Source organism: Notamacropus eugenii, chromosome X (genome assembly GCF_028372415.1).
Source record: "Notamacropus eugenii isolate mMacEug1 chromosome X, mMacEug1.pri_v2, whole genome shotgun sequence".
NCBI classification, from domain to species: Eukaryota; Metazoa; Chordata; class Mammalia; order Diprotodontia; family Macropodidae; genus Notamacropus; species Notamacropus eugenii.
Window position 1 is genome coordinate 39,083,335 of NC_092879.1, and position 13,759 is coordinate 39,097,093.

Here is a 13,759-nt window from a genome sequence, read left to right on the forward strand (position 1 = left end):
ATTGATGTCTTTGACTGAATACCCCTCTTTTATCCTCTACCCAGAGAGCCATTTTCTGTAAAATGCTGAATCTGAAGGGAGAGGACTGAAATCCCAACTCTGCTACTTACTGCCTGTGTGACTCTGGGTATGGGCCCAGCCCAGTACCTTATCTATAAAATGAAGGGCTTGAACTAAATGACCTTTCACTTCTAGATCTATGCTGCTATGATCCCATCAACAGTCTGGCCGTATATGTAATATTCCATATCCATAGTTCCTCATCTCTGCAAAGGTAAGGAAGTCCATTTTCTCCTCTCTTTGAGAACAAACTTCATACAATACTTACATAGCATTCATTCAGTATTTCATTTTTGTTTCTCTCACTTACATGATTGTAGTCACTGTGAATGGTTTTCCTGGTTCTGCTTATTTCACTCCGCATCAACTTTCATGTAAGTCTTCCCATGATTCTTTAAATTCTTCTTATTAAATTCTTCATATACATCATGTCTTACAAGGTAGTAACATTCGTTATGGTTTTGTACCACAAAACCAAACAATGGTTATCTATTCTATTTCTACTTCTTTACCACCAGAGAAAGCTCTGTAAAAATGGCTAATATGAAAATATGTTTCACATTGATTTTACATGTAACTGATAGATTGCTTGCTTTCTCAATGGGTGGGGGACGGAGAGAATTTGGAACTCAAAACTTTTTTTTTAATGAATGCTAAAAATAAAAAAAAAAACAATTAAAATTTAAAAGAAAAAAAAGTTCTACTCTGTATAAATTAGTTGATATGGAGCCTTTAAAAAAATCATTGACTTCCTCGCCCATGCCAACAGCAAGATCTCTGGATTAAAGTGTACGAGTATTTTAGTCACTTATTATTTTTCAAAATAGACCAATTTTATTGTGTCCATCTTTCTGCAGCTTCTCCAACAGTGACTATTCCCTGTATTCTGTCACCTCTGCCAGTCTGCTGGGTTTTCACAGTTTTTGTGAGCAAACCTTAAAGACCTAGGGCAATAGGCATCATTATGGTACTACCTTGGTTACCAGCTTGCCAATTTTCCATAAAGCAAGAAAAGAAAGAAAAATACTGCATGTTTCTAAAGTTAACATAAAACTGCTGGGCCATACCTAGTAAACCCAAATCTAGAAATAAATCAAATATTGTAAAGGCTCTAACCACAGCCTCCTTCCAAAGTTCTACACTAAAGGTACTGATATCTTGAATTTGCAGCAGCATACCTTGACAAGCAGACTCTTTAGGGCTGCTATGTTCTCCAATGACAGACAAAAGGTCTCTGCATCCTTATGTACCACATCTCTCTCAAAATCTGTTTCTGGACTGTGATCCAGATCCTTCATACGGAGTAGGATCTGCTTCTTTGTGCTGACAAATTCCTTCCATCGGCTCTCCTATAAAAGCAAAGAAGTTATAGGGCACTCCAGAAGTGAGTGAAAAACAGACAGGAAAAGTGTCAAAAAGCAATTGTACCTTTGTTTCCAGTAGAACTGCCAGGTGATTTCTGAACTGGTTCAGCTCCTCTATGCTGAGCACTGAGTCACTGTCAAAGCTGTATGGGAGCACACAAAGAATCTCACACAATTTTTGGTCTTGTTCTTGAAGTAGTTTTTGTTCTTGCATCCTTTCTTCTTTCTGTTTTTTCAACTCTCTTATCTTTGTTTGAAGATCCTTCTCTAGCTTCAAGATGGTAGTCTCCTCTCCTTCCTGTGCCAAACAACAAAGAATCAGAGTAAAAACACTAAAAGTAACCTTGTCAGAAGTAAAGGAAGGACAAGTGAGAGAAATTCTCAGTTCAACTTATGAATTATCTCATAGCAACAAGGGTTTTTAAGAGTTTTTTTTTTAGAGTTTCAGAGTTTTTTCAGGGGTTTTTCAGAGAGCATACTACAGAAGAAATTAGCAATATAGATATATTAAAGCATCAAAGACTGTTTTCGTCACATCTATAATTCTAGTTTGTTTTTTCAGAGGGAGGAAAGCATGGCAATTGTCTTGAGGTCAGATTTGAACTCAGGCCCTCCTGACGCCAAGGCCAGTGTTCTATTCACTGCACCACCTAGCTGCCCTGTATAATTCTTGTTTAAAGGGAAACTGAAAAGAAGCTTGGTTTTGGTTAAGTATAGCTATAATGATCCATTTAACTTATATCTGATCTCCTTTAGGTAGGATAGCAATTTAAAACCTCTGGTTTTTCTGGCTTACTCTTGTTTCATCCACAAGCTATTTACAGCTTTGTCATATCCCTTTCTTCTGCCTGGTTATTTGTCTCTTTCTACTTTCCTCCTTTTTGTTTTTAAACAGTGCCATCCACTCCCCAGTTGGGATCTATGCCTGGAAAATTTCAGACTAATATCTTCATGTTTTCCAGTTGATTGGCACATTCTGCTTCTGATATCAGAAATATGAAACAATTGATAAATCAATGATCATATATTCAAAATTTACTTTGTTCCAGACATTATGCTAATCACTGAGAATACAAAGAAAAAGCGAAAACAGATTCTACTCTCAAGAAGCTTACATTCAAATGGGGGAGGCAACATGTATATAAATGCATAGGGCAAGAGAAATATCAAGTACATGGAAAATGATCTTAGAGGGGAAGGCTCGAACAGTTGGGGGGTGGGGGACAGGGGAACCAGGAAAAGTCTCCTGCAGAAGGTAGCTGGGGTAGGAACAGTATCCTAACCTCTGCTTCCACACATTAGTCTATAGTTTTTTTCTGTGCTCCTTGGTTGGCTTAGGGGACCAAAGAGTCATCACTTCCCAGTTACCTAAGTACAGAGCAGCAAGGATGAGCTCCTGAAGCTATCTGAGCAAGTTTCTGTCAGCTGACTCAAACCTGAGATGACCTCAAGCCTTGTTGACACATCATTCTCCTGCTATGTTAAGCACATTTCCTTTGGCTACCTGTAGAATGTGTACAAGTGCTTCATGTTGTTCTAGTGTTGAACCTAAAATTACCAGGGGTCTGGCCTTAGGCAGACCAAGCCAAGAATAAATGGCATAGTCATTCAGGATTGGAACATAAAGAGCTTATTGAAATGAGGGTATGAGCAGTGAATACAGATGGAGGTGAACTCACACTGGCAAGATTTCTAGTGATACTTTTGGTGATAATAATAACAGCTAATATTTATACAACATTTTACAGATTGCAAAATACTTTACAAATGTCTCATTTTACCCTCACAACAACCCTGTCAGGTAGATGTTATTATTATCCCCATTTTACAGATGAGGAACCTGAGTTAGAGATTAAGTCTCCTGCCCAGGGTAACACAGCTAGGACTTGAGGCAGGATGTGAATTCATGTCTTCCTGACCCCAGCTACAGTGTACACATTTACTGTTTACACTTTTATGACCTCACAGAAAAAATGTTAACTACCATGAGTCAACATAAACAGCAAAAGAAGTCACAACTATCAACGTGGGAAAACTTGCTCGTGACCTCAGGCCATCCTGGCACCACACCTTCCTTATTCTGTTTCTGATACCTTGGGGCAGCTAGGTGGTGCAGTGGATAGAGCACCAGTGCAGGAGTCAGGAGGACCTGAGTTCAAATCTCACTTCAGACACTTGACACCCACTAACTGTGTGACCTTGGGCAAGTCACTTAATCCCATCTGCCTCATCCTGGACCATCTCCAGTCATCCTGATGAATATCTGGTCACTAGATTCAGGCAGTTCTGGAGGAGAAGTGAGGCTGGTGATCTGCACAGCCCTCCCTCACTCAAAACAAAGTCAAGTGCAAGTCATGCCATTATTTCTCTGGTGGCATGGTCCTCTTCAGCAACAAAGGACAAACACACACATATGGTACCTGTCCTGGGGTTGATGGGATCGTGGGATTCATGGTATTGCTTTGTCCTGCTACCACCTAGGACTGTTGGCCTCTTGTGAGTAAACTCCTGTAATTAACCTAATTAATCTTATTAATAATAAGCTGGTATGAACCCTTTTTTCTTTGGTATCTCAATATTCTCGTAGAGGGTATGCCACTCTACTATTGTCATAATTAGAGTAGGTAACACAGATGCTCCAATTGCATCATAAGAGAAGAACTTCATAGATGGAAGGACTACCAGACACCTAGTCCCATCTCCATATTCTAAATATGATAAAACTAAGGCCTAGATAAGTGAGTGACTTGCACAACCTCACACAGACAATAAATGACAGAGGTGGAATTTGAATCCCTGTCCCCCAACTCCAGATGAATTATGCTGTCTACCATACCATTCCATTATTTTCATATTTTTATGATGCTATTCAACCACTGAATTTTTGTGCTTATCTTCCCCCTCTCTAAGTCAGTTTCTTTCTGATTATATGAGAAAACTGAACTTGGCCCTGTGAATGCATGAATAACTCAATGTAAAACAATAATTAAATGTTTGTTATGTTCCAAGCACTATGCTAAGTCTAGACATTAGAGATAGTTAACCAGGATAATCCTTGTTCTCATGAAGTTAATATTTTACTGGTAAATCCAGAAGACAAAACAGACAGGGGCTTTCAGTTACAGGGTCAGAATAAAATCCTAGTAGTTCTTACAGCGCTTCACCAAGGCCTGCGTGTCTATGCTGAAAAGGCTATCAAACTGCACAAACCCTTTGATCCAGCAATACCATTGCTAGGTCTATATTCCAAAGACACAAAAAAAGAGAGTGGTGGAAGAAAAGAATCTATATGTTCAAAACTATTTATAACAGCTCTTTTTGTGGTGCCTAAGAATTAGAAATCAAAGGGATGCCTGTCAATTGGGGAATGACTAAAGAAGATGTGGTATATGATTGTGATGGAATATTATTGTTCTATAAAAGTGATAAGCAGGATGAGTTCAGAAACATCTGGAAAGGTTTACATGAACTGACGCAAAGTAAAGTGAGCAGAGCCAGGAGAACATTGCACACAGTAATAGCAACATTGTGCGATGAAGAACTATGAATGGCTTAGCTGTTCTGAGCAATACAATGATCCAGGACAATCCCAAAGGACTAATGATGAAAAATTCTATCCAACTTGAGAGAAAGAACAGATAGTGCTGGAACACAAACTGAAGCATGAAATTTTTTCATTTTTTCCCTTTCATTCTTTTTTTTTTGAGTCTTCTTGGAAAAAATATAATAAGGACATGTTTTACATGATTTCACATGTATAACCTATATATGATTGCTTAACATCTAAGGGAGGGGGGATAGGGGGGAGAGAAGGAGGGATAGAAGTTAGAACTCAAAACTTTTTGCGAAATGTTAAAAATAGGGGGGGCAGAATCAAGATGACAGAGTAACAGCACACACTTTCTAGAGTGCTGTCCCCAACCCCAGTAAAATACCTGTAAAAATGGCTATAAACAAATTCTGGTGCTGCAGAACCCACAAAATGTCGGAGTGAAGCAAATCGCCAGCCCAAGACAGCCTGGAAGGTCACGAGGAAGTATCTATCATGCCATGCAGGGGGCAGGGTCAGTCCAGCTTTGGCTGTGTCAGCACAGACAGGACCTGAGCAGGCCTTGGGGAGACTCAATCTCCAGCACCTGTGCAAGTTTAAAGACTTCAAGACCCCAAAACTCAGAGGACAAGTTGGAAAGTCACTAGAAAAAGCCTGTGGGACCAGTATGAGAGAGCAGAGTGGTCTGGCTCTAGTCCCAGGGTAGCAGAGGAGGAAGGGAGTGGAGGAAACTGCAGCAGCCATAGCAGCAGCAGAGGCAGAGGCAGCAACTGTTTCTGGACCTTGTGGGATAATCACGTAGTTGACAGTACACCCCTCACCCCAACTGGAAGCAGAGATGTACCTTGACAAAGAGCTCAAAAGTCAAGTAAATGGCTGGGGAAATGAGCAAAAAGCGAAAAAGGAACTGGACTATAGAATCTTACTTGGATGATGAGGAAGACCAAAACATGAAAACAGAAGAAAACAAAGTCAAAGCTCCTCCATCAAAAGTCTCCAAGAAAAATTTGAATTGGTCTCAGGCCACGGAGGAGCTCAAAAAGGATTTTGAAAATCAAGAGAAAAAGAACAAAAATTGGGAAGAGAAATGAGAGTGATGCAAGAAAGTAATGAAAAATGAGTCAACTTCTTTCTAAAGGAGACCCAAAAAAATGCTGAAGAAAAAAACACTGTAAAAAATAGACTAATCCAAATGAGAAAAGAGATCCAAAAAATCGATGAGGAGAAGAATGCCCTAAAAAGCAAAATTGGTCATATGGAAAAGGAGATCCAAAAGCTCAGTGGAGAAAATCATTCCTTAAAGATTAGAATGGAGAAGATGGAAGCTAATGACTTTATGAAAAATTAAGAAATTATAAAACAAAACCAAAGGAATGAAAAAATAGCAGACAATGTGAAATATCTCACTGGAAAAACAACTGACCTGGAAAATATATGCAGGAGAGACAATTTTAAAATTATGGGACTACCTGGAAGCTATGATAAAAAAAGAGTATAGACATCATCTTTCAAGAAATTATCTAGGAAAAATGCCCTGACATTCTAGAATCAGAAGGTAAAATAAATATTGAAAGAATCCACCGATCGCCTCCAGAAAGAGATCCCAAAAGGAATTTAGGAATATTGTAGTCAAATTTCAGAGCTCTCAGGTCAAGGAGAAAATACTGCAAGCAGCCAGAAAGAAAAAAAATTCGAGTATTGTGGAAATGCAATCAGGATAACACAAGATCAAGCAGCTTCTACATTAAGGGACTGAAGGGCATGGAATATGTACTTCAGAAATCAAAGGAACTAGGATTAAAACCAAGAATCACCTACCCAACAAAACTGAGTATAATACTTCAGGGAAAAAATGGTTATTCAATGAAATAAAGAACTTGCAAGCATTCTTGATGAAAAGACCAGAGCTGAATAGAACGTTTGATTTTCAAACACAACAATCAAGAGAAGTATGAAAAGGTAAAGAGGAAAGAGAAATCATAGGGGACTTTACCGAAGTTGAACTGTTTACATTCCTACATGGAAAGATAATATTTATAACTCTTGAGACTTTTCTCAGTACTAGGGTAGTTGAAGGGATTATATGCATATAGACAGAGGGCACAGGGTAAGTTGAATAGGAAGGGATGATACCTAAAAAACAGAATTAAGGGGTGAGAGAGGAATACATTGGGAGGAGAAAGGGAGAAACAGAATGGTGCAAATTATCTCTCCTATAAAGAGGCAAGAAAAGGCTTTTTCAAGGGGAGTGAAGAGAGGGGAGGTGAGAGGGAAAAAAATGAACCTTACTCTCATTGCATCTGGTTTAAGGAGAGAATAACATGCATCCTCAACTTGCTATGTAACTCTACCTTACACTACAGGAAAGTAGGGGAGAAGGAGATAAGTGGGGGTGGAGGGATGATAGAATGGAGGGAAAATGGGAGGAGGGCATAATTAGAAGTAAATACTTTTGAGGAAGGATTGGGTCAAAAAAGAGAATAGAGTAAATGAGGGGCCCAAAAGGATGAAGAGAAATATAGTTAGTCTTTCACAATATGCCTTGTATGGAAGTCTTTTGCATAACTACACATGTATAACATATATTGAATTGTTTGCCTTCTCAGTGGGGATGAATAGGGAGGGAGGAAGGGAGAGAAGTTAAAACCCAAAGTTTCATAAATGAATGTTGAAAATTTTTTTACATGCAACTGGCAAATCAGATATACAGGCAATGGGGTATTGAAATCTGTCTTGCCCTCCAAGAAAATAGAGGAGATGGGGATAAGAGAAGAGATGGGTGTGATAGAGGGGAGGGCAAATGGGGGAAGGGATAATCAGAATGCATGCTGTCTTGGGGTAGGTGTAGGAGAGAAATGGGGATAAAATTTAGAACTCAAAATCTTGTTGAAATGAATGTTGAAACCTAAAAATAAATAAATAAATTAGAATAAAATAAAAGCTAAAAATTGTTTTAACATGCAATTGGGGGAGAGGGGAATAAAGTAAAAACATGTCCAAGTGTCTAGAGAATATACAGACAAAACAGATAGCAAGGTCCAGTCATGGCCATCTAACTAAAAGAACTGGAATTCATGATTTCTGTTCAGTGAATTGGTGTGAAATCTGCCCCACAGTTGGGAAGGGGATGGGGATAAAAACACTCAGGTTCACAATCACCGTGAATAGCAGGCCCAAAGGTCAGGCCTGGTTGGTGTGGTGATTGAGGAAGGAGGGAAACTGATCAGAAAGGAGGTTAAAAGGGGAGAGAGCACTGACAGGAAGGCTGAAGAGGAGATCATCCTGGGATACCCAGAGAGCACTGACTAGAGCAAGGGAATGATTCTCAGAACCTACTCTGCACTACCCTGAAATACTCGGAGGGAACACAACCTTGTAACGTGCAAAACTTTTATTAATAATCTTGAGAAAAACATAGGAGGTATGCTTGTCAAAATTGCAGATGTCATGAAGGAAAGGAGAGAAAATACATTGGATGATAAAATCAGAATTCAAAAAGAGCTTAACAAATACAATAGGATGACATTGAAAAAAATAACTACAATATTTTTCACTTAGATTTGAACGTCTTCTTTACAAGTCCAAGATAAAAGTGAGACATGGAAAGATAATGGGACAGGCAGCTAGATGGCTCAGTGGACAGAGCATTGGGCCTGGAGTCGGAAAGACCTGAGCTCAAATCTGACCTCAGATATATATTAGATATGACCCTGGGAAAGTCACTTCATCTCTATTTGTTTTAATCCACTGAAGAAGGAAAGAGCCAACCATTCTAGTATCTTTCCCAAGAAAGTCCCATGGTTGGTATGACCCACGGGATCACAGAGAGTTATACACAACTGGTCAACAACAACAAATTCGAGTGACCAACAGGAATTGTTCCTCATGGACTTTGGGAGTCTTTAGCACAAGCCATTGGGGGAAGCACTTGAAAGGATACCCTGAGACATTTCTGGAATTGCTTATGTGTACACATCATATGCCAGTTGTACTCCTGTCAACTCATGGCAAGTCACCTTGCAGTAGTTTAAAAAAAATTCTCTGTCTCCCTCCCCCCTCCCTCCTTCCTCTTCCTTCTCTTCCCTTGCCCCTCCCCTCCCTTCCAAAAAAGGGCCCCTGCTACCCAGTGTTGCAGTCCCCAACCTCATCGATTAGCTAGGAGAAGCAGATTGGCACACAATATCTAACTTAATGTAAGATAGCAAAGAGACCCCAGGAACAGTAGCCACAGAATCTGTTGTGCTTCAGCTGAGCAGAAAAGAAGAGCAGACTCACAAAACCTCTACATAGGAGTCAACCTGTACAGTCAGATCCCAGCAGCGCAAAGCCTGGAGCAGTACTTTGTCCCAGCATGGGCCAGAAGAACTCAGGCCGTCATCGCAGCAGCTGCCCTGTCTTAGCACCGAACACAGCAGCTGACTCTGACTGAGTAGCAATAGATGCAGGCCCAGCCCTTGAGCAAGGACAGCCCGATGCCACAAGAGGGGATAGTGGCATGTACCACTGGAAGCAGGCCCCCTGGAGCTCCCTATTTACTGGAATATAAAACCGACTTCATTACTCTAGTACAATACCTAATGAGCATTCTTCCCCAAGGAGGGCTTAAAGACCAAAGGCGGGTGTTGTTGGGAGGTGAAACTATTTAACCAACCAGGCCAAAAGAAGAGGAGCCATTTCTCAGAGGCCTCTAATGGGTTGAAGATTTTGTATCTTCCTCCTACCTCCCCAGTAGTGCTTCCAGGGGTAGAGAGACTACTACAGTTGGGTCATGGAACACTAAGTGGGTGATGGTGTAGGGTAATTCTGTGATGAAAATGAATGACTGTAAAAATATCTTTGCTGTAGTACTGAACTTTCTGGTTTTACCTCTGATTACAGTCACAAATTTACAATGGTATCACCTATCACATGGACTTGATTGTTTAGTCCCCAGATTCTCCTGGGACACTCCAAAATCCAGTCACTCCTTCAGGTACCAGATACATTGTTTGCTTTGGTGGTTTTTTCCCTTTCCTTCTTTAGTGCCACCTCTCTCAGGATTCTTGAATATCAAAGGTCAGGGTTTTAACCAGTAAAACTCTTAGTCTGGTGGTAGAAGGTCCTAAAGAAGACCTTAAAAACCTTTCCACCAAGGAGTGGAAATCAGAGCAATGTCCCAACCCCTACCCCTTCTTTAAAAAGGGTTGAGACCATCCTCAAGACTTGGTTGGCTTAGGGAAATAAAGGGTCAGGGTGTTAATATAATTTCCTGGTTTGTTGTTGTTCAGTCAGGTCTGACTCTTCATGGCCCCATATGGGATTTTCTAGCCAAAGATACTGTTATGGTTTGCCATTTCCTTTTCCAGATCATTTTATAGATGAGGAACTGAGGTAAATTAGAGGTTAAGTGAGTTGCCCAGGGACACACAGCTAGTGAGTGTCTGAGGCCAGATTTGAACTCAAATCTTCTTAACTCCAGGTCCAGTGCTCTATCCACTGAGACACCTAGCTGCCTAGATTACTGGTCACCTATGTACAAAGCAACTGCTAAGAGTTATAAGAGCTCTGTTGTTTGGTGGACCCTGAAAAACACCTCAGATAAGACAGCTTCTCTCTGCCCAATCAATTTGAGGTGTGTTCAATGCCCATCCTTCTCTTGCTATGACAAAGTAAATCTTCATATTTTAACTGTTGAATTATATACAATTGGCTCCTTTTGTTCCAATATTAAACCTAAACTACCAAGGGACTTGTCTGAGGCAGGTCTAGCAGAGAATTGTTGAGTTTGAGCTGAGTCTTGAAGGAAGTTATGAAGACAAACATGAGGAGGGAGAGCATTCTAGACATGGAGTGCAAAGGAGACAGAGCACAAGATGTTATGAATAGCAAGTAAGCCAGTATGTTGAGCCCAAAGGATACGTAGAGGAGAGTAACATATAAGATTTTAAAGGGAGGAAAGAACCAGTTTATGAAGAAATCTAAATGCCAAACAGAGCAACTTACATATGATCCTAGAGCTAATAGGGAGCCACTGGAATTTACTGAGTAGGGGAAGGGTTCAGACCTATGCTTTAGAAAAAATGCTTTGGTAACTGTGTGAAGGATGAACTAGAACAGGGAAAGCCTTGAGGAAGAAAGATCAACTAGAATTCCAATTCTGAGGTACCACCTCACACCTATCACACTGGATAACATGACAAAACAAGAAGATGATAAATGCTGGAGAAGATGTGGGAGAGTTGGAACACTAATTCATTGTTGGTGGAGCTGTGAGCTGATCAACCATTCTGGAGAGCAATTTGTAACTATGCACAAAGAGCTCTAAAAATGGGCATACCCTTTGATTCAGGAATACCACTTCTGGGGCTGTATCCCAAAGAGATCATAAAAATGGGAAAAGGACCCACATGTACAAAAATATTTATAGCAGTTCTTTTTATGGTGGCCAAGAACTGGAAATTGAGGGAATGCCCATAAATGGGAGAATGACTGGACAAGTTGTGATATATGAATGTAATGGAATACTACTGTACTATAAGAAAGGATGAACAGAAAGACTTCAGAAAAACCTGGAAAGACTTATATGAACTGATGCTGAGTGAAGTGAGCAGAACCAGGAGAACATTGAACACAGTAGTAGCTACAGTGCGCAAGAACTGTTTTTGATAGAATTAGTCCTTCAGAGCAAGGCAAGGACCTAAAACATTTCCAAAGGACTCATGAGACAAAATTTCATCCACATCCAGAGAAAGAACTATGGAATCTGAATGTAGATCGAAACATACTACTTGCTCTCGTTTTTGTTTGTTTGTTCTTTTCGTGGTTCCTCCCATTGCTTCTAATTCTTCTTTACAACATGAAATATGTGAACATATGTTTAATATGAATGTATATGTAGAGCCCATATCAGATTGCATGCTCTATTGGGAGGTGGGAAGAGGAAAGAGGGGGAAAAAATTTAGAACTCAAAATCTTATGGAAGTGAATGCTGAAAACTTAAAATAAATAAATAAATTTTAAAAAGAAGGCTATTGCAGGTTTTTCAGTAAAAAGTGATGGGGTTTAAAGTAGGAAGGTAATTTTGTGAGTGAAAAGGGGCATAATGGAGTCATACATAAGAGATATTGTGGAAACTGAAGTGATATTTGGCAACTGATGACACCAAAGTTGCATGACTGAGTGACTGGGAGAATGCTGGTACCCTTGACAGCAATGGGGAAGTGTAAAAGAGAAATAAGTTTGGAAAGAAAAATGATGAGTTCTGTTTTAGATATATTGAGTTTAAGATGTCCAATAGGCAGATGATGATGCAAGACTGGAGAGATCAAGAGGGATGTTAAAATTAGACAATTAGATGTTATGGATGGTAATTGAACCCATTAGAGCTGCTGAGATGACCAAGTGAGACAATGTAGAGAGAAGAGATGAGAGAGCCAAGGACAGATCTTGGAGGACACCCAATTAATAGGTAAGACACAAAGAAATGTTCAGCAGAGTGAGAAGGAACAGCCAGATAGGTAAGAGAAAACTCTTACTGTCAGGAAAATGCAGAGAGGAAAGAGTATCCAGGAAGTGACTGACAATGTTAAAGGCTGCAGAGATGTCAAGACGGATGAGGATTGAGAAAAGGCCATTTGACAATTAAGAGTTCATCGGTAACTCTAGGCAGAGTAGTTCCAACTGAATGATGAGGTCAGGAGTAAGAATGCATCAGGTTTAGAAGAGAATGAGAAGAAAGCAAATCTAGGTCCTATATGCTATAGATGGCTTTTTCAGGTTTAGCTGAGAAGGGGAGGAGTGACACCAGATGACAGCTGACAGGGATAATAGACTCCAATGTCCATACAATCAGAGTCATGATTTCCTCCCAGCCTGATGTAGTTATTTTCCTTTGCCTCATTAAAGGGGTCATCCCCTGATTACTACTTAAACAGGCCTATTCACTGAATGGGGTTACCTCATCCTAAGTGAGTACCCGAATAGACCTTGGCCCCTTTAGGCCAAGGTCTCCCATTACATCCTGGGCCATCTCCAGTCACTCTGATAAATGTCTGGTCACCAGATTCAGATGGCTCTGGAGGAGAAGTGAGGCTGGTGACCTGCACAGCCCTCCCTCCCTCAAAACAAAGTCAAGTGCAAGTGACATCATCATTTCTCTGCTGGCACGGTCTTCTTCGGCAACGAAGGACAAACACAAGAACAACAATCTGAGTCAGCCTTTTCCACAATTATACCACTTCTAACACTTAAGAAAACAAGAAAAAACAGGGATCCAAGTCAAGGATATTAATTAATTGCCTCTAGGTCAGGCAATAGTAATCAGGATCTGGTGCTAACTTCCAGGTGAAACTCACGTATGTACCCTGACATAACTTAACTCCTCCTAGTGAGAAGGGCAGGGAGCATTTCAAGTACATGATCAGACTTCCTTATCCCTTTGTGTTATTTAGTCTGTACTTTTCATTATTATAGCTCCACCTCATTTTAGTTTTATGTTTGGATTCTAATTTGTAGAGGGAACATGACAAAGAGTTGGGTCTGAAGTCAGGAAGCCTCAAGTTCAACCTCAGACACTAGCTTTGTGGACCTGGGCAAGTCACTAAAACCTCTGCGTGCCTCAGTTTCCTCAACTTTAAAATGTGTATAATAATGGCACTCACCTCCCAAGCTTCTTGTGAGGATCAAATATTTTATATATTTGATATATACATACATCATATTATATATTATGTATATTATGATATATGTAATATATATTGTATATTATATATACATATATATATATATATTATATAGCACTTAGCAC

At 40.0% G+C, this 13,759-nt stretch overlaps 1 protein-coding gene across 1 annotated transcript in view; it reads right to left on the bottom strand.

Moving 5' to 3' along the window:
- Positions 1-13,759, bottom strand: part of LOC140515395 (protein regulator of cytokinesis 1-like) — a 38,577-nt gene that overhangs the window by 13,904 nt on the left and 10,914 nt on the right. The window contains exons 4-5 of the mRNA XM_072626068.1: positions 1,489-1,722; positions 1,239-1,409 (exon numbers count right to left, since the gene is read on the bottom strand). Of these exons, the coding sequence (XP_072482169.1) occupies positions 1,239-1,409; positions 1,489-1,722 (405 nt within the window). The remainder of the gene's footprint in view (positions 1-1,238; positions 1,410-1,488; positions 1,723-13,759) is intronic.